General features: G+C 41.1%; 1 protein-coding gene across 5 annotated transcripts in view; it reads left to right on the top strand.

Annotated features, from left to right (window-relative positions):
• The window catches only part of PRKAR1B (protein kinase cAMP-dependent type I regulatory subunit beta), a 201,186-nt gene that overhangs the window by 79,538 nt on the left and 97,847 nt on the right, over positions 1-23,801 (top strand). For all 5 annotated transcript variants that reach the window (XM_018566412.1, XM_018566487.1, XM_018566565.1 and 2 more), the window contains one exon: positions 22,571-22,632. In XM_018566412.1, the coding sequence (XP_018421914.1) occupies positions 22,571-22,632 (62 nt within the window). The remainder of the gene's footprint in view (positions 1-22,570; positions 22,633-23,801) is intronic.

The raw sequence follows: 23,801 nt of genomic DNA on the forward strand, positions 1-23,801 counted from the left end.
CTGTTAGAATACAGTAGCCTGGCCGGTGGGTAGGTTTAGCATAGATGCTTAATCAAGCATTTTTTTTACATTCATTCCTGGGGCCCTGGACAAACGACTGGTGTTTAGCCAGCTTAAGGGCTCGGGTACATGGCTGCAACAATAAAAAAACAACCATTGTAATCAGTAAAGCATAATTTTTGTTGGCCTTAAAGCGACGTAAAAAATGCATTGCAAAGCGATTTTTGTTATTGTTTTTAGTTAAGTCATGCACACTGGTGCATAAACATGCTCTGCGTTCAGGTCCGTAACACAAAAAAAACTGCGTCTGAGGAAATGTAATGCGTGTAAATGCATGTTTGCATGTATACTCGGTTATGCACATAAGGAAAATTACATTGAAAACAAAGCAGGAGTTACTTACAGGGTTATTCACAACAGGCTGAAGAGTTTGGATAAGGCAGGAGAAATGAACAATCTAAGGACATAGCTGATTGGGAAAAACTCTCCAGTTCAGCTCACTTTCCAGTTCAGCTATGTTGTCCTAGATTGTTCACTTCTCCTGTCTTCTCCAAACTCTTCACCCTTCTGTGAATAACCCTGTTAGAATCAGAGAGCCATTCATTCTTATTTAAGATCCAGCAGGCACTTAAAGTCAATAAAAACCCTAACTGTATGACTTTCCATCTGTTAAATCACTGAGTATTATAATCGATTGCCATAGGAAATACTGTTTACCTTTTTATCATTTTTTGTCGCACCTCAGTGCTGCTCGTTTCCGCTGTACTCACTCCAACGGCAGTTGCATGTCATTGCTGAAGACAAACCTCTTAATGGAGACAACAGTGGAACATACTTATGCAATGTGTTTCATATTATTATCTCCTCTGGAAGCAGGATGACAACACAGTAGGGAAATTAAGAGACAGGGACAGAGCTTTGTCACCCTATAACAGGAAGTGCCTGAACAAGGACCTTCATGGCAGGCAGTGATGAAGCTGGGCTTGTTGCAATCCTGTTTTGCCTGAGTTCACCCAGGCAGGCCCCAGACCGGGACTGTTAACGCCTCCTCCTGACACAATAAATTGCGGATAGACTCATTCCCAGTTCCACAGCTATATCACAAAGGGCCAGGTAATGCCCCTTCCGCAACTGCCAACACTGCTTAGGTCTGGAGGGGAAAGTGACAGTCATAGCCACACGAAAATTATTTTGAATTTACATTAAGATGTTAAAGATTATAAGCAGAAAACCTATATTATATTGTAAGCCCTCACAGGCAGGGCCCTCCTTACCATCTTGTCTTGAATTGTATTGTGATCGTAATGTCTTCCTTATATTGTAAAGCGCTGCGCAAACTGTTGGCGCTATAAATCTTGTATAATAATAATATAATAATTATTATCATCATTATTATACAGGCTTTATATAGTGCCAACAGTTTGCGCAGCGCTTTACAATATAAGGAAGACATTACAATACAATTCAAGACAAGATGCTAAGGATGGCCCTGCCCGATATTATATGGGACTTTGATTATAGCACTCAAGAATGCAAAAATATATATAAATGTACTCTACTGTGTATACCAGGGGACATTGTTTCATTGGAGGCCAGAGAAATGGCTCATGAAATTTAAATGATAGCAAGTAATGAGCGAGATGAATTGCAGCTGTTTAGATCCTCCTGAATATATAAATGCAGATTAGCCCAGTCTCCATAGAATCTTACTATTGCCTGTATTTTCGAATAGTGCTGACAGGACAAATCTGCATGTAAATGTTCAAGCAAATCCAAATTCAGCAAAATGCGAATTGTTTTGATTCAATCATCACTTGTGCTAGCTGTAATATTTTAGATACATTTGCTCCTTGGTTCCTGGGATTTCTCCAGCATTAATACCTTCTTTTTAGGGCTGCAACAACTAATCAACATAATCGATTATAATCGATTATTGAAAAAGTTGTATTAGTAACTCGCATGTGTGTGTACACTCCATGACAATTAAGATCACTAAGTTTAAAGGACAACATCATTTTTGTGTAGTTTTGCTTTAATGGAGCCTACACTGCTTAAGCGCAGGTAGCCCGGATATATATCTGCCTTTAGCTCTAATCCGGTGGGTGGGTAGTCGTACTCATGGCAGAGTACGGCTCTCCCCATAGTAATGAATGAGCTGCTTGCGCAGAATAAAGAGGGGATTATGTGCAAAAGAGTAGCACAGAGAGTATCCCAATGGACAGTATTTGCAGAGAGTAGTACAGAGAGTATAACAGTGGACTGTATGCCATGCCAATGCATGCGGTTGTTTTTCAAAAACCTTATTTGTTTAAAGTTCGTAATTATATATGTAAAAGGGCAGCCATATTTGCTCAAGCAGGCACTTACAAATTGTAATTGTCTGATTACTATGCTGCAAAGCATTTATGCAATCATTGTAGATCATGAACTGCTGGAATCAAGCAGCCCCTGTATAATCTTAATGAAGCTCCACATCCGCCAATGCCAAGCGGCTGTAGAGAGAAGAATAAACATCTAAGGAGATCGCTATTTCCTATCTTGTTCTCATTTCTGCTCTGCAGACATGTATGCTCTGTACACTATACCAGGGTTAGCCAAACTTCAGCCCTCCAGTTGTGGTAAAAGTACAAATCCCATGAAGAATCTGCCTCTGGAAGTCATGTCTGTGGCTCTCGGAATCTTGCAATGCCTAATGGGATTTGTAGTTTTACCACAGCTGGAGGGCTAAAGTTTGCCTGCCCCTGCTCTATACTATTATTTATGGCTTTTGGCATTTTAAATCAGAATGTAGATGCCTTTCTTGTTCTCACTCCTTGTTGGCAGCTATAAGGTAGGTTTCAAGTGGCTGAATGTTAAAAAAGAAGTGTCTGCAGTGGCCCCGGCCTGTGATTCCAGCTCTTAAAGCCCAAGGAAAGAAAAGGCAGAGATACTATTCTGTATTTGCAAACTAGCTTGGCATCCCTGACAGTTGATCATTGTCATCACTTATGAGGCTTGTTTGTTAACCCCTTCATGACTGAGGCCCTTTTTTCATTTTTTGCACCCATGTTATATTCCACATTTTAGGCCTGAAAATGAGGTAAAACCCCCCAACATTATATATTTTCTGAATGCCAAGACCCTATAGAATAAACATGGATTTAATGCTATTGCTGCTTGGACTGGTCATATCAATAGCCAAAACTGTGCCTTTTATGTTTGATCTTAACCATTAATACTATTTCAGTCTTTTGCCCATCGTATCAGGCCGCTGTTCTTCTATTTCGCAGAAAGCCTCCTTTGCGGTTGTAGAACATTTATAGTATAATTGAATTTTGGACACACATGCAGCCAGTTTGCTCACATCCCACTTTGTGTTTGCGCCTAGCAAACAGATTTTTTCTCTTACCACGTCTTATGTGCACCTGATATAATGTCATTTTCAGGCTTTTAATCTGTCAGGCTGTGTATGTGATGTATGCATGCACTTGTGGTTTTCATTATATTGACTACATCTGTGCATTAAACTTAATAACTGTGTCTGGGCTAAGTTATGTAGAGTCACTCCAGTACACTCAATGCGTTCACTAAAAATAAAATAAATGGTTGTATTCTACCCAAATGAAGTGTTTTCATTATTGCAATATAAGTTAAAATGAAGAAATAGAAAGGGGAGTCTATTTATTTTATTAAAATACTATATTAGCACATAGTTGTTCTTTTTGAAGTGCTGTATAAAGTAATAATACATCATGAGAGATGGGCATTATTAAAATGTTTCGCCGGCGGCAGAGTATGTTACCATGACGATGGACATTTTCTGTAATTATAAAAATCTAGTTCCATTCATAGATGAATAGCAAAAAAGATGTGGATAATAAACTGATGGTAATCTGCAATCCTATGTTACAGGAGAGTGCAATAACTAGTGGTGCCATTGGGATAATGGGTCGTTGGGATACAAATATAGTACTAGAACATGTGGCTACATGTCTTGTGTGGCCAGAAGGATGTTAATCCTGATGATGATTTTTTTGTTTTTATAAAGAAAGACTAGTCAACTTATGGCTAGCTAACCAGATGAGAAGCAAAGCAGTGTTTCTCCACCTTATTAAAGGGTAAACATATTTGCATACAAAGTATAGGTACCCCATTTGCCTTCCCCAAACCTTAACTAATCCACCCTCCACTGCCCCAGATGCATACATACTAGGCACCATTGCCAGCTTGGATCTTTTTCTGGCTGTCATTGCCCTGTACAGTCGCTCCCCACAGGGTGTCACCATGGCATCTTGCAATCACAGTTTGATGATGTAGAGAATGGTGCTGATGACATCATGCGAACGCTTCTCTTTGCATTATTGTGGGCCTTCTACTGGGGAAGAGGCGATGAGGAAGAGAACCCTGCCTGCCACACTGTCTCTTGTAGTGATGTGAAGATCAGCAGGAGGAACCAGTGTGAGCTGTGGGGGACCAAGAAGATCAGAACCAGAATTGTTGGTCTTACAGTAGACTTTGTGGGATGATTTCAGAGCATCACAGTGGGAAAGGTAGGTACAGTCGTCTTTTAGAGGTATATCTTTACTGGGTAACTTTTGTATAAAGAAAGGGTTGCTTTAAAGACCACTTCTGGTTGACCCCCCCCAGTCCCTCCCAACCTCTTGCTCACCCCTAAATGCACCTAATTTTCAAAATAAATTGCAGCATTCATACCGAAAGCCATGGTCTTTCTTCTCCTTTAGCCCAGGCTGTGGGATTACACTAACGCAGCGAGTGTGTCTATGACAGCCTTGGCTCACAGGAAGTGGTTGAATGATTCTGAGTGTCATACAGCACTGAACAGAACAAGAGGCCAGCGTAAGAGAAGGATGCAAAGGGCAGTCTTGGAGCAGAATGTCCTAAAATGCACGCTGTTGGCCATACTCTCAGGCATTGGCTTCCATTGAAAGAGGTAGCTCAGTTACAGGCTATTTTTGGCTGAGTATGTTAAATGTGATAATTTGCATAAAACCAATGAATAAGTGTCATATTCTTTGTTCAAATTCAAATAGAAAGTCACTGGCACACCAAATCGATGCCAAGGCAATCTCTTTATTGATTATGGTAATGTAAAAATTATTTCATATGGTCTGCGGAGGCATCGGCTGTCACTGCTGCACCCACACTGCTTTTGGGTTTTTTTCCGGTCTCGAGTGCGATGGGACACACTTTGTCTTGAGTTATATTCTTTGTTCAGGCACCTGTAGACATTAGCGGACCGCTCTTTATCACTTTCTACACTTCTATTCAGTATCTGGACATTGTATGCGTTATGAATGATCAAGTCAGGAAACTGAAGTCAAAGAAACAATTTAAGTATCGTATAGCTGATAATTTGGATTAAATTGCTTTATTATGACCGATCAGTCTGCCAAAGCGCAAGCCACACAAAGCAATACAAATATTTTCAGGTAACGTTAGATCAAAATGATCGAACTTTGCTGATTATATTTCTGAGCTATCTGTTGGTTCGGGTTACATTGTCCGTGTGCCAAAAATGGTCCAAGTTAAAATCACAATGAAAAGGATTACTGCTCATGCACAGTGTTGCATTGTTGGATACTTTTAGTAAACAGACCAAAGTACTGAGCTGAGAACCGGAATGGATGTTATCAATAAAATGTTTTTCTGCAGTGGGAGTTTTGTCAATATGTTTGTCAATATGGCTCAGTGGTTAGCACAGAGCTGGATAAATCCCAGGTTGCCAATGCTCCTTTAAATATTGTGGGCGTGGGTCTTCCCTGTGGGCAACCGGACAGCAGTAAAAACTTGACAAAGATTAAAATAATCATCTTGTTATAAGTAGTAGACTTATGTATAAATAGTGATGAGCCTGGGCATAGTTCGCTCAAGGCCGCTGAAAACTGTGACTGACACCATCTCCTCCCAACCCAATCAGTTATGGAGAGGCGATTTTCCCGTCCCACAGCTATACGTCACAAAGGGTCAGGGAGCGCCCCGTGCAGCAACTTCGGCCACTGATTGGGCCAGTAGAAGGGAGTGGCGGTCACAGTTTTAAATGGGGTCGGGCGAACTCAGGGGAGCTGAATTTGCACCAAGCCCAGGCCCATCTCTATCCAAAAATAACATGAATATAATTTGCCAAAGTTTATTACCTATGGTCTAATTATTTTGTCTCTCAATCCCATTTGTAACCAGATAGCCAGTGTTATGACATCATATGGTAATTCCATCTTTACGCAGCCTGTTAGGTCCCTTTCGCACAATAGCATTTCTCTAAATGCACAGATTCATGGCAACACAACAAATCTAGCGCATGGTACTGCACTTTATGTGCGAACACTAAATTCCCTGGTACCATGCAATTAGCTCATTGCTATGGTCTGAATGGGCTCACGTCCTCCCTGTAAATACTGTATATTACTTCTCTTAAGTTTAGTTCTTTCTTCTTGTTATTAAGATCAATAAAAATAACCTCTATCCAAATCTAAAATAAAATGTTTGAGTCCCACTAAATGTGATAACTACGATGTAATTCAAAATGTATTGGTTACTTTTTATAACTTTTTGACTCGCGGCAGCACCTGGCATGTGTAAGTGTACTGGAACAGCAGCAAGGATTTTTGGAAAAATTGATAATTGTTCCGGTCTACTCTAGTCACGCTTCTAAATGTGTCTCATTGTGCAAGCAGTTATGAGGAATCGCTAAGGGACGGGTCACTTCCTTACATAGGTGGATAGGAAATGTGCTGTCTAGAGACCGGCGATCAGAGACAGGTCAACTCTTTTTTAATAACTGTTTATCTCTCCTTCCGTTTCTATTTCCATTTCCATGGAGAGGGTATTTCCCAGCAGCCAGAAGAAGCTTGTTGACTTTGCCAGCAGTGAACACAGGGCTTGTACTGTTCAGGAACCCTCATCAGTGATGACTGTAGCACAATAGATGATTGAGCATACCTCACCTCAGGAAAACGTATAAATCTTCCTGCACCCCGTGCCCCAGACAGCCATCAGACACTGGGATTTTCTCATGTTTTTTACTGTGTCAGTGGGAAAAAATGTGCTATGTGCATTTCTATCACATTACAGCACATTTAAGGTTAGTGTTTGGTGTACAGCAGCCTTCTCCAAAAAGTAGCTCATGACAGGTACTCATTACCTGTCGTTTAATTGCTGCTGCATTATACATTATATACAAGCATGCAGACATTACAATGTATCTTGTATGTTTCTTTTATGATTTCTGTAAGGCCCTTTTAATATAGACTTTCCGATCAGGTCTGCTTGTCAGTTTTTCAGGAGGTCCTGATCGGAAGCCCAATCTTAGTGTATGGGCAGCCAGATCTAAACGGACGGGTGTCTGTGTACATCTGATTATCCCCGGATCCGACCAGGTCCGGAAAAACAGATCAGAGATCCGTTTCACTGGACCCGATCGTGCCAGATCGGGGGTAACCTGATTTAAATGAATGCCCATTTGTTTAGATCCAGCTGCCCGGAGAGCACTAGCTCTGCCCCACCAGGAGGTGTGTCAGACATGTGCAGAGTGACCACTGCTTTTAAACCCAATAGTTTAATAAAATTTATTATTAACCCTTTTATGCACATAGAGTAACAGAGACACTTATAGACTGGGGACATGAGACTGCTAGTGGTCACTGCCATTATACAAATCAGTGCTCCCAAATTTGCGCTCCCTGCAGCCACATTAAAAAAAAAATGACATGTGCCAAATCTGATGTTTCTCTCAGCAAGATCCCTCATGAAAGATTATAGGAAATAAACTGAAAAGGGATGGGCAACACAGAAAGGGTGAGAAAAACACAAACCACTGCCTGCGAGGGCCGCACAATAAATGCCAAATGGGTGTATATGGCCCTGTCCCGAGGTTGAGCACCAAGGCTTTAAAGCGAAGCTCTGTCCAATAATCCATCCAGTGCACAGAGCCAAATTCTCATAGTCTCAGAAAGTATTTTATATATCCAAAATATGGAACTCAAAAAGAAAAGAGGGATGGAACATGCATGCTGAGGCTTTGGGACACCGAGCATATGAGCAGTCTGTGGAGCTGGAGGTGCTGTTTGGATTGGATTCCTCGAGATAACTAAAGGATAGCTCCGGTAGTGCTGGCATGCAATTCATACATGCAAATGTCCCTGTTGTTTGTTAATTATTGTTCACTGTGTCCCCATTGGGCAGATTCTGCTCACTTCCTGTGTGGCAACAGGACAAAAGTAAAAGAAAAAGGCAACAATAAAGAAATAAATTCTATACCATCTCAATTTATCCCGTGCTTTGTTTGTTGAACCTTATCGAGGAGACACTTTCTCCAATTCTAAGGCTTTTTTTGTTGCACAAACGTTAATAGCATTAAAATGGTTATCTCCCAACCCACCATTCGGTGTGCCCAAGTTAACCTGCTGTTGCCTAAGGAAGATCTAGTGTATCAGCATAGGGGTTGCTCCCCACAATGTGAAAATTATGGGATGCATGGTTATCTATTCCTGGATTAGCTCCACCTGCCTAGGTTGTGCAGCATTTGCTAAGTTAATTCACTCTTTTTCCAGCGCCTTTTGACTATATTTTAATCTACTACAAATTTACAAATTTGATGTTGCAATTGAATCGAGAATGATAGACATACCAGTTGTGTTATGATGTTTCTTTGTAATACTTATGTTTGTTGGAACATTCACATATTGCTCTATGCAGAGCCTGGTTGTTGCCTTTTGCTTGACTTTCAGTTACTAGCCTATTTTCTGGATGTTATTGTATATCATGCTGTTTCCCACTGTTTGATAGCATTATCTGTTGTAAGCGTCTTTGATATGGAATAACAGAATTCTACACATCTATGCTTACAAATGTAACTTTTATTCCATATTCAGCTTTATTTGCTGTTCAAGGCTTACATTGCAAGATTGGGAAACGTTATATTGTACACTTCAATCTTTCATACCACTATACATCAGCCATATGTTTCAGCTTGTTCATTGGCTCTGTTTTCTTTTTGTATGTAAAACCTTTAATATCCAATAAAAAAGTTTTACTACAAAAATAAATTCTAATCCTAACCTATCCTAAGTTGTAGCTGGTGTTCCACTTTAAGGGAGATAAAGGGTTTTAAAAGTGTTACTTTTCTGTGAAGAAAAAATAAAATAATTTGATATACTTTGGATTAAAATGAGGCTGAAGTTGGACAGGTGTGTTTTTGTTCTGTGTTTATGTTTTCTTTCTTTCTTATTACCATTGCCAACTTTTCTGATTCGTTTCTTTTTGGAAGGCTCTGGTAAATTGGGTGCGCTCACATGTCCGTAGTGTTGCAAGCTTCTAGGAAGCAGGTGTTTTCCAATATGATTCCAGATCAGCTTTGGTGTCCCTTTGATCGTACAATTTTCTTCTTTTATGATCAAGACGGAAGCATTTAAGAGAAAACCTGTCAGCTTTGTTTTACATTGAGGGGGGATTCAGGGTAGCCTTGAAGTGCTAAAACACAAACAGACAAACTCAAAAATCATTGTTTAGAAATCCGAAAGTTATGAATTCGCCAGTGCCTATGTCACGATCTGGGATCAGGCTCAGAGTCCAGCAGCAGAAGCAGCAGGCAATTAGTAGTAAACCAGGCCGAGTTTGGTACACAAGCAGAGAGTAGTAGTGGAGGAGCAGGCAGAAGCTTAGTCAGCGAACAAGCCGAGGTCAGGAGCCAAAGGTATCAGGTAGGTAGCAGGAGACGGTGAGAGTAGTCGGTGAATCAGCAGCCAAAGGTCGGTACACGGGTAGCAGTATGAGTAGATTGTAGCACAGAGGGAGCAGGAAGCAAGATAATGGCAGGAGCACAATAATCTGGCAAACAGGAAGTGCAGAGGCATGGCTTAAATAGGAAGTTCAAGGGAGGAGCAAGGAGTTCAGAGTTCAGCAGAAATTAGGTTTAATTGAGGATTACACAGGAGATCAGGCAAGGAGCTATCCAAGGTTCTAAGGTGCCTCAGCAGGTAGAACCACCGCCAGCTACAGCAGAGGCCCTGGGTTCAGATCCGGTTCCTGACAGCCTAATTGGAGGTCACTAGGACACTTCCATCATGTCTGGTCCACATATTTAATATTTTCTTAATTTTCTCCCATCTCGGGGGGGGGGGGGGGGGGGGTTTAGGTCATTTAGAGAAATAATACCAAAAGAAATGGATTAAAAATTCTGCCATGGACATCTGTTTCCAACATGATCAATGGATTTCCCAAGAGTCAGAGGCGCTCCTTATTGGGCAAAAATATCTCACTTGTTGAAAAAAAAGTCATACTCTACAGGTGAAACTCGAATAATTAGAATATCGTGGAAAGTTCATTTATTTCACTAATGCAACTTAAAAGGTGAAACTAATATATGAGATAGACTCATTACATGCAAAGCAAGATAATTCAAGCCGTGATTTGTTATAATTGTGATGATTATGGCTTACAGCTCATGAAAACCCCAAGAACCCCAAATCCACAACCTCAAAAAAGTAGATTATTACATACAATCAATAAAACAAGGATTGTACATAGAACTATATCGGACCTCTGAAAAGTACAAGCATGCATATGTACTCAGTACTTGGTTTGGGCCCCTTTTGCAGCACTTACTGCAATTACTTTTGCACGATATTCTAATTATTCGAGTTTCACCTGTATTTGTGAGGAAAAGGGAATGAATCTCTACAACGTGCACTCAATCTGTTCATCAGCCTAATTGTTAAGAAGACTGTATACAAGAAAAAGTACTACCTCCTGTGTACAGCATCATGGTCACTAGGCTTTGTCCAATCAAGACTAGAAAGGCTTTTCTGTTGCCATGGAATTGTGGTAACTTTTGAGAGCAAGTATTCAAAGTGGCAATCACTGGGATTGGAAAACAGTATCCTGTGTGTTGTGGAATTTGGCTGTAACGCATGAAGAAAACATTGTAGCAGGTGTGTGTTGGATATAGCTGTGGCACTCACTGGGATTTACATGATTGTGTCATCTATGGGTCAGCATCCTAGTCTAGAAAGGAGATGCTTACGTTGTAAAAAACACTTGAAGAGTAGGTGGTGCTGGCCTCTTGGGGATACAAATATTATGGATCCATTGTCAGGGGATATACTCCCTGAGTCTTGATTGAATGAATTGATTTAACATGGACCCCTTTTAAATGCTTTCAGAACTTTAGAGCCGTATACTTCCTCTAATTCCAGTGCTTGCAGCAAGATGGGTGTTTCCTGTTCAATTGTCTCTTTACAGTACAATACATCATGCCCCCTGGCTGTGGATCTCACTTAACTTTCACTGCCACGATTAAAAATAATATGAAGAGTCCTTTTTCAGATGAAAGTCTTTACGTGCCTCAAGGTAACACACATGAAGGTGTTGTCCTCAAACTGCGGTTTCAGGATGTCAGGCTAATATAATCTGTGTAATGGTTACATAGATTCAAAATCTGTCTTCCATTTAAACCCTCCATGTAAAGCTAACACATCTGCCTAAGGCACTGTTGAGATAAGAACTTGATTTTCTCAAATTCATTCATTTTGGAAAATTTGAATGTTACTTCTGTCATTCTGTAAATTACTGTAACTCAAAAGAGCCTGTATGATTACAACTCCAAGACATTCAGTAATAAGTAAACAACCACATTGTTTAGAGTGGCTTCCAAATGTACCCATAGGCATTAAAATGGATCTATCCTTACTTGACATTGATTAGTAGGGCACACATCTGGATTGCCAAATCACATTACCTTCAGTGAAAGGTACCCTGTTGTGATCATGGAACCTGCCAGAAAAAACTGTCTGCAAAAGAAGAGTGTAAATACCGCCCCTGCTGCCCAAAATGATCCCCCAATTTCTGCTGGAAATCCAACACTTCCGGGTATGTCTATCACTTGTGTTCTCTGCAGCACTCAGTGGTCCCTCCCGCTGACCTCCACGTCACTTAAGTCACGTCAGTACCAATGCAAGGGGTTGGTAGGAGGAACCAGTGAGTTCTGCAGAGGGTAAAGGCGATCAACATTCTTGGAAGTATCTGTTTCCCGGCAGAACCCGGTTGAGAGATTCCTCATCAACACAGAGAGGGGGATTTATCCCCCTTGGATTGCTCCAGTTTCTGTCTGCTCCAGTTTTGATAAATTCCCCCCAGTGTCGTTTGATAGTGCGGGCAGCAGAGAGGTAAGTATTTACACTTTTCTTCTCATGTATTATATTACAGTGTGCTGTCCTGCCCAAAAGAAATACAGGTATGTTTTTTCATGCACTGAGGCTCGTTTAAGGGCCTATTCAAAATGAATGGTCTGCGCCAACTCATAAAAAAAGAACATGCGTTTTTATTTAAAAACTTTGTGCTATGCATACTTTGCAATTCTATCTGTACACGGTAACACCTACATTTGTTTATTACATATGCAGGGTTTGCTTTCTGCTTTGCACTGTTACACAAGGGGTTGTGTTTTAGGCTGGGTTCACACCTAGGTGTATCGAATATGCGCGTTTGTCGCGCGTTTCGTGACACGCGTTTTTACCGCGACTCGCGGTAAAAAAAAAAAAGCTCCTGTACTTTGGCCGTAGGACGTTTTGTAGCGCGTTCATACGGCCTGTAATACGCCCAGGTGTGAACCATACCCATGCGAAATAATGGGATTTCGGTGTTTGAGCGTTTTGCAGAGCATTCAAACGCGTTACAAAACGCCCAGGTCTGAACCGGGCCTTACTGCTCCGTTTCACAATGCAGGTCTCTAAGTTGTCTGACTAATTGGGAACATTAAGACGATTATTTATTTTACCATAACCACAGTCATATCACATATCACATGCATATAAAAAAACACATTTAAATTGTTTTAAAATAACAGTACGTAGAGAGGAGACAGTATAATTTATGAGGTCCCCTTTTATGTATCAGGCACATATGGAGGGAAAAAGAAAAATAGACTTTGTATTCAGCCACTTATTTTTAACATACAACATCTGACTAGATATAAAATCAGAAAAATCATTGCAATAGGATACAATAGGAAGTTCCCCAATTCTGCCCTTGCCAGATGTATTAGCATTTGGCATGGTGTTGAGAAGGTCTGGGTACAAACACAAGATTTCTGAGGGTGTCAGTTTGTGGACTACGTATATATTATCTCATTATAAAGAAAATAAGTAATACTGTTACTTAGTTGTGCTTAGTAAGTCTATCGTGTTTTAAAGCAGTATCCAGATTTTTCATGACATTAGAGGCCTTCAAATTCTGGCCACCGTGCTGTGTGTTATTTGTAAGCAGAGCTCCCGATTTTCTCTATGAACATATGGAATTTATATGTACCAATCACGTTAAAGTGATTTTTCTTTCATTGTCCAAAATAGATCAAGGAGAAAGGGAAACCTGATCACATCAGAGGAGAGGATTAGGCTCAGGTCTTATGGCTGAGAGCCAGGAAGGGTATTGCAAGTATACTGACTCCCTAGAGCAGCATATTTCAGAGATGCCATTTTCACATCTCATGCATCAACGTGAACAGGCCGCGACACGAAATATCTGGAACATCTTGCTCCACGAAGAACATTATTTTTTCAGAATTTTTGTTTAACCCAGTTTGAACTTCGGGTCCCCCAAGTCTATGGCCTTTGATTTCAGAAGGAATGTTCTGACAGATAAAGATTTTTTTTAAAAAAGCTTCTTACTGCTAAAACAGTTTAACCAGTTGAATTCTGATTCATAAAGGTGTTTGAGAGATGAAGTGTATCACAGTCTTTGTTGCCTTGAATAGACTATTCATTTAAAAAAAAATCCCTTTCATAAGATTATAGGTGCATTTCATGTATTATTAGCCAGGTTAATAACGTGTAAAAACCTCCAAAATGCCTATTCCTGCTACTGCGTGCTGCCATCTTGGGTGTGATGTCAGCAGCCCAAGAAGACTCAGAACTGTCGCTTATGTGACACTTTTAGGATTTTTCTTCGCTCCTCCCCTGGCGGCTACATAAAAGGTTATGAAGGAAGTTGAAGGGAGGGGTGGAGTAGTTGGGCCTGCCCCAAAAGTAATTAGACTCTCCCAAAGGAGGAAAATGCAATAATGTAGCAGGAGGGAGGGGGAACTGTGGATATGCTAAGTAATTCACTCTTCCAGGAGTTGTAGAGTTCCCTAGTATGTTCAAAGTCATATTTCAATGAATAGAAAGTAATTAGTGTAAAGGAAATATGCTGCAAATAAGCATCTCAAATGCTTGATTTCTCTGTCCTTTTACCTGGAAATTTGGAAGTTGGTGACAGGGTCTCTTTTAGATAGATAGTACTCCATACTGTCTTATTTCAGCATTTTTGTCCTCAAGTTCAGGTAGCAAGTAAGACTGGAGATCTGAGCGTTCAAGTGTAAATGCAACTTTAGGTCCACTTCAAACTCAAACTAATCCCATAACCCTGAACATAAATGTTATAATTATCTTGATGAAATTGATTTTTATTAAAAACTACACCCTCAAGCTGATGATAATGCCAGAATAACACTAAAAAGTATTAGGGGCTGATTTATAACTCTTCCGCTCAACTTGTAGCTGGGCAAATGCTGTTTACGTGGCACTACTGCCAGTAGATGGTGCTGAGGAGTATATGAATGTCCTGTGCTCCTCAGTGTCATCTAGTAGCATTAGTGCTGTGCAAACAGTATTCACCCAGCTATGAGCTGGCTGGAAGAGTTATAAATCAGCCCCTTAGTGCCAGAAATGATTACACCATACTTTTTGGGCCTAAAAACCTGGTGCTCAAAATATAATGCTGAAAATGAATGATCAGACCACACAACCAGTATTCCAATCAACATCTATAGAAAAGTTTTCTCAAAATTAAGTTTTTTTTGGTGGGGAGCGCATTGCCTGGCTGGATCTTTGGATTTCTTGGACCCTTTATAGTGGAATAAATGGGTCAATTCACTCAAAACTATATTTTTGGCATGGCTGGAATCTGGTATTATGGCTTTTGCTAACTTGGGGACTTTAGTGAGAGAAGCTCCCCCTCAAAATATCTAGCTAACACAAAATTAGGTTTCAGCTTTAATGGTTTGGGGGAGCGTTGCCTTCTTGGATTTTGGGATTTAGTGAGCCCTGTATAGTGGTATGAACATTCCACTCAAAACTAATATTCTTGGCTTGGTTGGATTTTTGTATTCTGTCGTCTTAAACGTCTTGGGGGCTCCAGTGACAGAAGCTCCCTCTGAAAATATCTAGCTCTGTTCTATTGCAAAGTAATAGCACTCCTACTGCATTTTACGCTATATTACAAAAATTAAAAATCAGGGTGGGAAAAGGGGATCCTTGTTCTAATGGTAATACAGGGGGAAGACCTAGGTATTCATGTGCAGAGATCCTTCTAAAGCTCCTGAATAGAAACTAGTGGATTTTTTAGCCCAAATCAGATTTGGGTAGACCACCTCTTTAAAGAGAGATACCGTGTTCCCCCGAAAATAAGACACTGTCTTATATTTTTTGTGGCTCAAAAAAACACACCAGGTTTTATTTTTTACTAGGTAGGTCTTATTTTTTTTTTATGTATAACAATCCAAAGTTAATGCAAATCCAAATTAAATAATCCAAAATAGCAAAGTTAAGAATAGGGTGATCAGGGCAATCAGGGGTGCCGTACCTTTCCAAGAGCAATTTGGTAACCAGAATGAGCAAAGTGCGCTTTCACTATCGTTTCCTCACAGGCTGAGTGCATTTGATATCACTCCGCCTGTGACAGGAGCTGGCGCTATAGAGGAAACATCGGCTTATGCGGCTCTGCTCCCTGCACTGCCGCCTCGCTTCCTCTAGCGCTGGCTTCGTTGGCACCGCCGATTCTCTCCCGCGGCTCTTCAAGTCCCCCCTCATGCCACCACCGGCCCTGGGTATGGTCACAACTAGGTCTTATTTTCGGGGGAAGGTCTTATATTTTAGCAATTCCCAAAAATTGTACTAGGTCTTAATTTCGGGGTAGGTCTTATTTTTGGGGAAACAGGGCAGTCATTAATGCCTACTTGTAAAAACCTCTTCTCCAACCATACCTCTCAGGGATTACCTGATTTTTGATTATTTACTTCCTTTCTGAGCAGAAGTGTCGTACTGTACGTCCATCATATTTCCTGTCTGAGCTCAGTGCTTATCAGAGACACTCTATAAACCATCATTTACCAAAAGTGTTTGTTAATATGAAGTTTTATTCTCTTCCATCAACCTGGAGTGTGTACCAGTTATCATACCTGAGTGCAGTGGAGAGATAGGTCTGTAACATTTTTGTCCTGACAAAGATGTAATACAGCTAAATAATAGAACACACACACCTTTCCCTGAGCGATAAGGCTGAACTATAAAACCAAATCAAGAGTGGAAATTGAAATTCTTACAAATTCCCATTTCTGACTGGTTCTCTCTAAATGAAATGCTGTGCCTGTTTCTATAGCAGTGGTTCTGTATGGTAAAACTCAAGCAAAAGGCATGTGAAATTTTAGAATATCAGACTCATTAAAGTGTGTTACAATGATTTCACAATTTTTACTACTCTGCCTAGCTTCACTTCACCTTTATGCTTTACTCCATCTCATCATGAATAAAATGCAAAAATTGTTCCCATATGGAACAGAATCTAGTTATAATGTCATATTTCCAGAAATTTGATGGAAGCCTTTTCCCTTGCGCACTTCCGGAGATTTTTCTGGCAGGTGTCTTGTATGACGTGTGGAAGAAGGATATGTACTGCATTATTTAATCTGTTTTTAAAAAAAATACTGTCTTCTGGGGCTTTCTGTCTGACTTCCTGTCTTCAGAATTGGCTAAAACATTTCCATCAAAGAGAACCTGTCAAGTGCAAGCTCCAAGACTGTCATGGTTGTCCTTGCTTTGCTACATAGTCAGTCACTGTCCAGAAGCGAGTATGCACCTAGTGTTTCAGTGCCTGCTATGCAGTACCATGGCAGAGACTCAGCAAGTAAGGACAGAAGTCTGAAGATAACAGCCTGGAGTTTGCACTCACCAATGGCACCTTCCATAAGTTTGTCCTAAAAGGTTCTTTTTAATTTAGATATTGTACAAGTTGTTTCAGTTTGGCTGGTGTTCAGGAAATTTGGAGCAAGACCGTACTTCCCAAAAGGCACTACTGGACTTGTGTCTAAGACAGCACATCGACAAGGAACTTCACCCTACCTAGTCTTACTGAAATTCTAAATCCCTAATAACTATCCCTTCCTAGCAGGCAAATCTCTCCTTGTGCTGCTCTCTTCCCGCACCACCATCTTCACGTGAGATCCCACGCATGGGCAAACTGCAGAGGTTTCTGCCAGGTCTCAGTTTCCTGGAAGATACCCATCGCGTGTCTGCACATGTACTGGATCTTGCAAACTGCCTCATGGGTAGATATCCCAGGAGACAGCAGGGCTGGAAATATAAATTACTTAAAATTTCAGAAGGCTGCAGATATTAATACAAATGGATGTTTGATTTATAATTTGTTTTATAACTTGTTACTGAGATATTTAGTTTAATATGTATACATAAATATATATAGGGGCACTTTTTTTTGCTTGATGATATACCAATATGGTAGTTCTGGTATTTAATTATTGCTTGAGAACATCAGGGTATACATGGGGACTCTCCCTTTAAGTGTGGATTCTTTCCATAACTTCATAATTCATGGTTTAAAATAGATCATATAACAGTGTTATATTATGCAATGGAAAAAAACACTCCAACAATAAAAATGCTATGTTACGTTTCATGTGAGGCCTGACCCGAGTTATTTTCCATCATTTTCTTTAGTATTTTGGAAAGACTGTGCATGCTCTGACTTGCTACTCTCAGCAAACATAATATTTTTATATGCCCTCAAGCTATACATCTGATTGATACATTGAGATACATTTACTTTCATGTCTAAACCTATATGCTTGAACTGGGTGCCAAACCTAGCCTGGGTGCCTAATGGTCATGACAGGCCAAACTTGACAACATTCTTAAGAGTAGGTTCATTTAACTGTTATATGTGTCGTCTGCAGAATGTACAAAGCAGCCAGTTTTAGGCCTCTATGGGAAGCAGTCTGGTCAAAATACAGAAATAGCCTAAGGCGTGTATTTTAAGAATAAATGCGTAATATGTAAAGAATTAAAGAACATGTTCTTTCAGTAAAGTAGGCAAATATTTATGAATATTTAACGGGAATCTACAGCATTTTCATTCTTTTACAGCAACGATTATCGTAAAGCAGAACTCCAGGTTTCAGTCAACACGCAATTACCTTAGTCTAGTAATGATGTGTAAGAACGGTTTGTTCTATAGTATACTGGGCCCAGTACAACCTGATAACACATCCTCAGGGAAATGTCCAAAGTGTCCATGAGAGCCTTTGCTCAGAGGAAGTGGGCTGAATCAAGCTGGCACAACCCCTTGTGATGGTTACTGGTGAAATCCTGATGCATAGACTGGGAAGTCCATGTTTTCCAGTAGTGATTCAGGGTCCACACTTGCTCATGCTATTTGTAAACAAACCACCTATAACACATGCGGCATATTAGCTTGATTAAATTAGTTGTTTAGTTAGGATGGGGACTGAAATGTCTGATACACCATTAGCCACTAGAGGGAGACTCTTCAAATGTGTATTTAAAATACAGTCATAACATATGTAGAAACAAGCATGTAAAATGTGCAAGTGATGTAAATGTTTTATTTAAAACAGATCTCTTGTTTCTGTCCCATGTATTTCTACCTCTGTTTGGTGGAAACCTGCGCTGTCCTTTAAAGGAGAACTATGGGGTTAGGGCTTTTTCCCATAGTTCTCCTTAGGGTAATGGGAGGACACAAACTAGCGTCCTCCCGTTACCCTAAGCTCAGTATACCACGAGCTACAGCTCGCGGTATACTGAGACGCCGGAGCGGATCCCGACATCGATGTCGAGATCCGCCCAGCTGCGTGAGTGACAGCTGGCTCTGCCTATCTAGAGGCAGAGCCAGCTGTACCCGCCCCCTCCCCCGTCCGTTCCGCCAATCAGCGCTGGCAGATCGGAACGGGGAGGGGAATCCAGCCCCTCCCCTGTCACGACAGAGAGCCGTGACAGGATCGAGAGGTGAGCAAACGCCGGTATCTGTTCGCTCACCTCCCGATCTACTGAGCCGACCTGTGACAGTCTCATTGTCACAGGTCGGCTAGAACTATGTGCTGAGTGGAAATCACTCATGTCATAGTTCTCCTTTAACTTTTTCCTCCCCCTCCATATGCCCCTAAATTTTCTTTAAAAAGTAATTTTTAGCAGGTACACTTCCTGTTTGTGTAATCCCCCCAGCCTCTGACAAGACTGACTGTCATAGGCTGCCAAATTCAGCCTATGAAACGTTGTATGCTACAGTGTATAGAGCTATAATAACCTGGCCAAGGGCATTTCCCCATCCACGCAATCAAAAGTTTATTTTCTCAGTTAGCCCTCCGTGCTGATTAGGAATTAAACAAGAGTCAGCCTGCATAATATGTCCAGATTTAGTTTATTGAACATAGGACTGCTGTTGCTCAAAGTAACTAGACCTCCACAGTTAGCAACCTTCATTTTGTGCAGGTTTTTAGTATGCTTCTAGTAGACATATTGGTTTATATTTTGTGGCACATAGATAGATATGTGAAAGCAGCACGTGTCAGACACAACTGTATGTGAACTGTCATGAATATTAATCAGAGAGGCTGCTGATGTGTCAGTCCAGCATAGTAATGGAGCTGCAGGAAGGGGTAATGCATGTTCTCAGCCCTAGGACCTGTCTACAGAACAAGCCCCAACACAACAGGAAGCATGAAAGTTCATGAGAGACTTAGTTTGTTACACTGTACTTCCCTAAAGAATGGAGCCTGAGCTGCCCCATTAATTCAGATAAAAAAATGTGACATTCATTTAATAAGAAGTTTTATTTTATGTAATCTGCTTGTGGCTTAGTGGACTAAGAAGGTGCTAAAGTGGAACTCTGGCCTTACCCTCAGTCTTGCACAGTTGTATTGGCCCCTTTCCTGTACTGAAATTGCTTACAACATTTTCACTGCACACTATGACCTTCCCATATTGTGCATTAGAAACTGCAAAAGTCAAATAGATCCTACCTCATTTCTTCATCTAACCCAGGGGTCAGTAACATAGAGCATGCACCATTTGTAACATTTTAATTTTATTACCGCATAGGAAAAGGCAAGCATCATTCTCACCGTTTGCCCCTCCTAGTTAATTACACCCTGCTATGCTGCAGAGTTACAGATGCTGCTATAATTATAACCTTCTCATACTTCAGTTTGTGTTGGAGGCCTCCTCTGTTGGTCCTACCTTTAGTACTCCACATCACTTGGGTGTCCTTTCTGGCTGCAGGAGCTCTTTGTAATGACAGCGAGACATTATTGCTTATAATACCCTACTGAGCTCCATTAATGTCTACCGAACTGTTCAAAACAGATGTTATTTTGAGTTTTGGTCTCTTTCAGCCAGATTTCAGTGACAGCTTGGTGACTTCTCAATAAAACTTAAAAAAATGACAGTAGGTGTCTGAGCATCACCTAGCGACCAGCATCGGCCAGCATGGTGTTAATAAGAACCGACACTAGCATTCTTGACTCTTGATTCTTGGCTCTATGATGGAAATGTAATCAAATCTGCAAAGTGTAAAGTGCTTCACTGTGCTGATCTGTATATCCTTGCAAGCTCTGTATGTATCTAAAGGTCTCATATACATGGAACACTAAGCCGCTAGTTCTTAAAAGCAGTCAGTAGCAGGTCACTTTTTAGAGGGCAGTAGAGAAGCGGCGTGCGTGCTGAATGTTGTATTTTTCATCCCTATGGGGATTTTCAAGTGCAATAAATAAGAACTATGTTGCAGCACAGTACCATTTATTACAATTGTTGCTCTTGGCAAGGGGCATTGTCTGCTAAATGCAACATGCGTTTTAAAATTTCCCATGGCAGGTATACAGGGCTCAGCCGGCACTATTGTACCTTTTAGGTTGGTGGCCGAGGGGGCAGTAAAAACTTGGATAACCACCTGTTTATACTGCCCCCTTGCACGCTTGTTCAGGGCAAATAACCCAGATAAATCCTCCCGAAAATTGCCAGGTCACGCCAACAGTTGCTAAATCTCTCTCACCCAGTTGTCTGCAATAGGATAGGGTGCAACACTGGATAAATACACTGCCTGGCCAAAAAAGTTACCACCTAGGCTTGATTTGGCTAAGCAAATAGGTAAAAGTCTTCCACTGGATAAATGCTATGGTCTGGGATTGATTCAGTTGGTCAGGTCTAGGTTCAGCAACATGTCCCCCAAAAAGTTGGTCATCTGCCTACCTAAAATTACTGAATGACCCTGATGGCATAAGCATATTCCAAGATGACAATGCCAGGATTCATCTGGCTCAGATTGTGAAGGAGTGGTTCAGGGAGCATGAGGCATCATTTTCACACACGGATTGGCCACCACAGAGTCCAGACCTTAACCCCATTGAGAATTTTTGGGATGTGCTGGAAAAGACTTTACACAGTGAATACAGATGTGTCTTGCTGCACTCCTTGCAAGTTTGTAGTTTTAACCTGCAAAGTCCTGGTGGATGCTTGAAATGACCACGGGCAACACGGTGAAGTAACAAATAAAATTTCAAAATGTCACCAGCACACCAATATAAAGTGAAATTAGTCCATTTAATGACAAAACAATGCCATCCAAATGCAAGCGCTTTTGGGGCCTTGCAGGATCTTTTTCATCCGGCTCAGAATAAATGGACTAATTTCACTTTATTGGTGTTCTGGTGACATTCTTGAATTTGACTTTACGCAGTGGTCTGACTTTCCCATCATCACTACAAGATCTTGGTGAAAAATTAATGCAACTCTGGACAGAAATAAATGTTGTGACATTGAATAAACTTATGGAAACCATGCCACAGCAAATGTGTGCTATAATCAAAGCTAAAGCTGGTCCAGCGAAATATTAGAGTGTGTGACTTTTTTTTTTTTTTGGCCAGGCAGTGTATATAATATAAGGTAGACACTGGAAGGACCAAATGGAAGGTGATTCCAAAAAAACATCCCAAGCAGGTAATGAGAAGGAGACCAATAAAGTATGCTAGATCCTGGTAATAATAGTACCTGCACTAAAACAGACATGTTTCAGGCCTTGTCCCTTCTTTAGAGTGGTTTTTGTTTTATCCATGATGGAAATGTTTCCCCTGGGTGCTGGTAACTGTTAAAGCTTCAGACATTATTGTGTGTTCAGAGGAATGTTCATGAGTGCACATCCTTATTGGAACCTGACACAATCCTTCCAGTTATTTCGAAAACGTCTTCCGACTCCTTAAAGATATGAGAGATATGAGCAGAACGTATCAGGTTTGAGTTTCATGTGTATGCTACAGAGGATGCCTTGTAATTCGTAGCCTCGGCAGAATGGCACAGGGATCTGCATTCTGAGATTTTCATCAAGCCTCAGTTTTGCTTATTAGGAAGTAAACAAGAGTCAGCCTGCATAATATGTTTTAGGTTTATAGACAGTCTGTCATATTGAATAAACCTGCATCTCTCTTACAAATTGCTTATATCTACCTTGTCTCTTTCAGTGATATATTTGACGCCATGTTCCCTGTCAATCACATCGCTGGTGAGACTGTCATACTGCAAGGTAAGGAAATCATTACTTTCATGACTGCTGAGAAGCATAGGCATACATCAGCCACAGATTCCCAGTACCCAAAAACTATAGATTTTCTTTTCCCCAAATATCAGTAGAATAATCCTTATGTTAAAAGAGCAAGACTAGAACAGCAACTTTATGTCATCATGCAAACAAACCAGCAAATTACATTTATTATGGATTGTGAGTACCCAATTTTTATAGGCAAGCCTAAACACCTGTCTTAAAGCAAATCTAAACCCAAGAACAAAATTTTGATATATTGCAGCTTGCCAGCCCTCAGATGCGGTGACTTCATTAGCTATAGTTTTAGGCTTTTTTCTCTTTATTTTCATCTGGTGATCTTGCCAGTACCACATATCCTGCCCTAGGGTGACAACTAGGGATGCATCTATACCGATACTAGTATCAGTGCTGATGCAGAGTATTTGGGCGAGTACTCGTACTTGCCCAAAATGCTCCGATGCCTAGCCCGATACTTCCGGTATCAGGAAGCCGGGCAGCACGTCATGACACGCTGCCCGGCTTCCTGATTGGCCTGGAAGCTGGCTCCATGCTCTCTCGTCACTTGTGACGAGAGAGCATGGAGCCGGCTTCCCGGCCAATCAGGAAGCCAGGCATTGTGTCATTCTATAATAGAAGTCACCAGCACTCGATGATATGTGCAAGAAGTAAAGCACTTTTTATTCAATTGTCACCTATGGGTCACTATGTCGCCCAGAAGAAAGGACCCTGCGTTGCCCCGAAACTAGGCTGTTTGGCGCATGTGACAATTGAATAAAAAGTGCTTTACTTCTTGCACATATCATCAAGTGCTGGTGACTGCTATTATGGACTGTATCTGACACGGCGCCATCCGTGTTGTCACTTCAAGCACCAGCCTCTTATTCAAGGTCTGTACGCTGCATGGAGTGCAGGTGATTTCGTATTATCGTAGGCAGCATGTCATGACGTGCTGCCCGGCTTCCTAATTGGTCGGGAAGCTGGCCAATCAGGAAGCCAGGCGCCGTGTAATGACGCGACACCCAGTCTTCTGATTGGCCGGGAGGCCGGCTCCATGCTCCCTTGTCACCTCATGACGAGGAAGCATGGAGCTGGCTTCCCGGCCAATCAGGAAGCCGGGCGCCACGTCATTACACGGTGCCTGGCTTCCTGTT

Source organism: Nanorana parkeri, unplaced genomic scaffold, assembly GCF_000935625.1.
Source record: "Nanorana parkeri isolate BGI_ZX_2015 unplaced genomic scaffold, ASM93562v1 scaffold3, whole genome shotgun sequence".
In the NCBI taxonomy this organism is placed as follows: Eukaryota; Metazoa; Chordata; class Amphibia; order Anura; family Dicroglossidae; genus Nanorana; species Nanorana parkeri.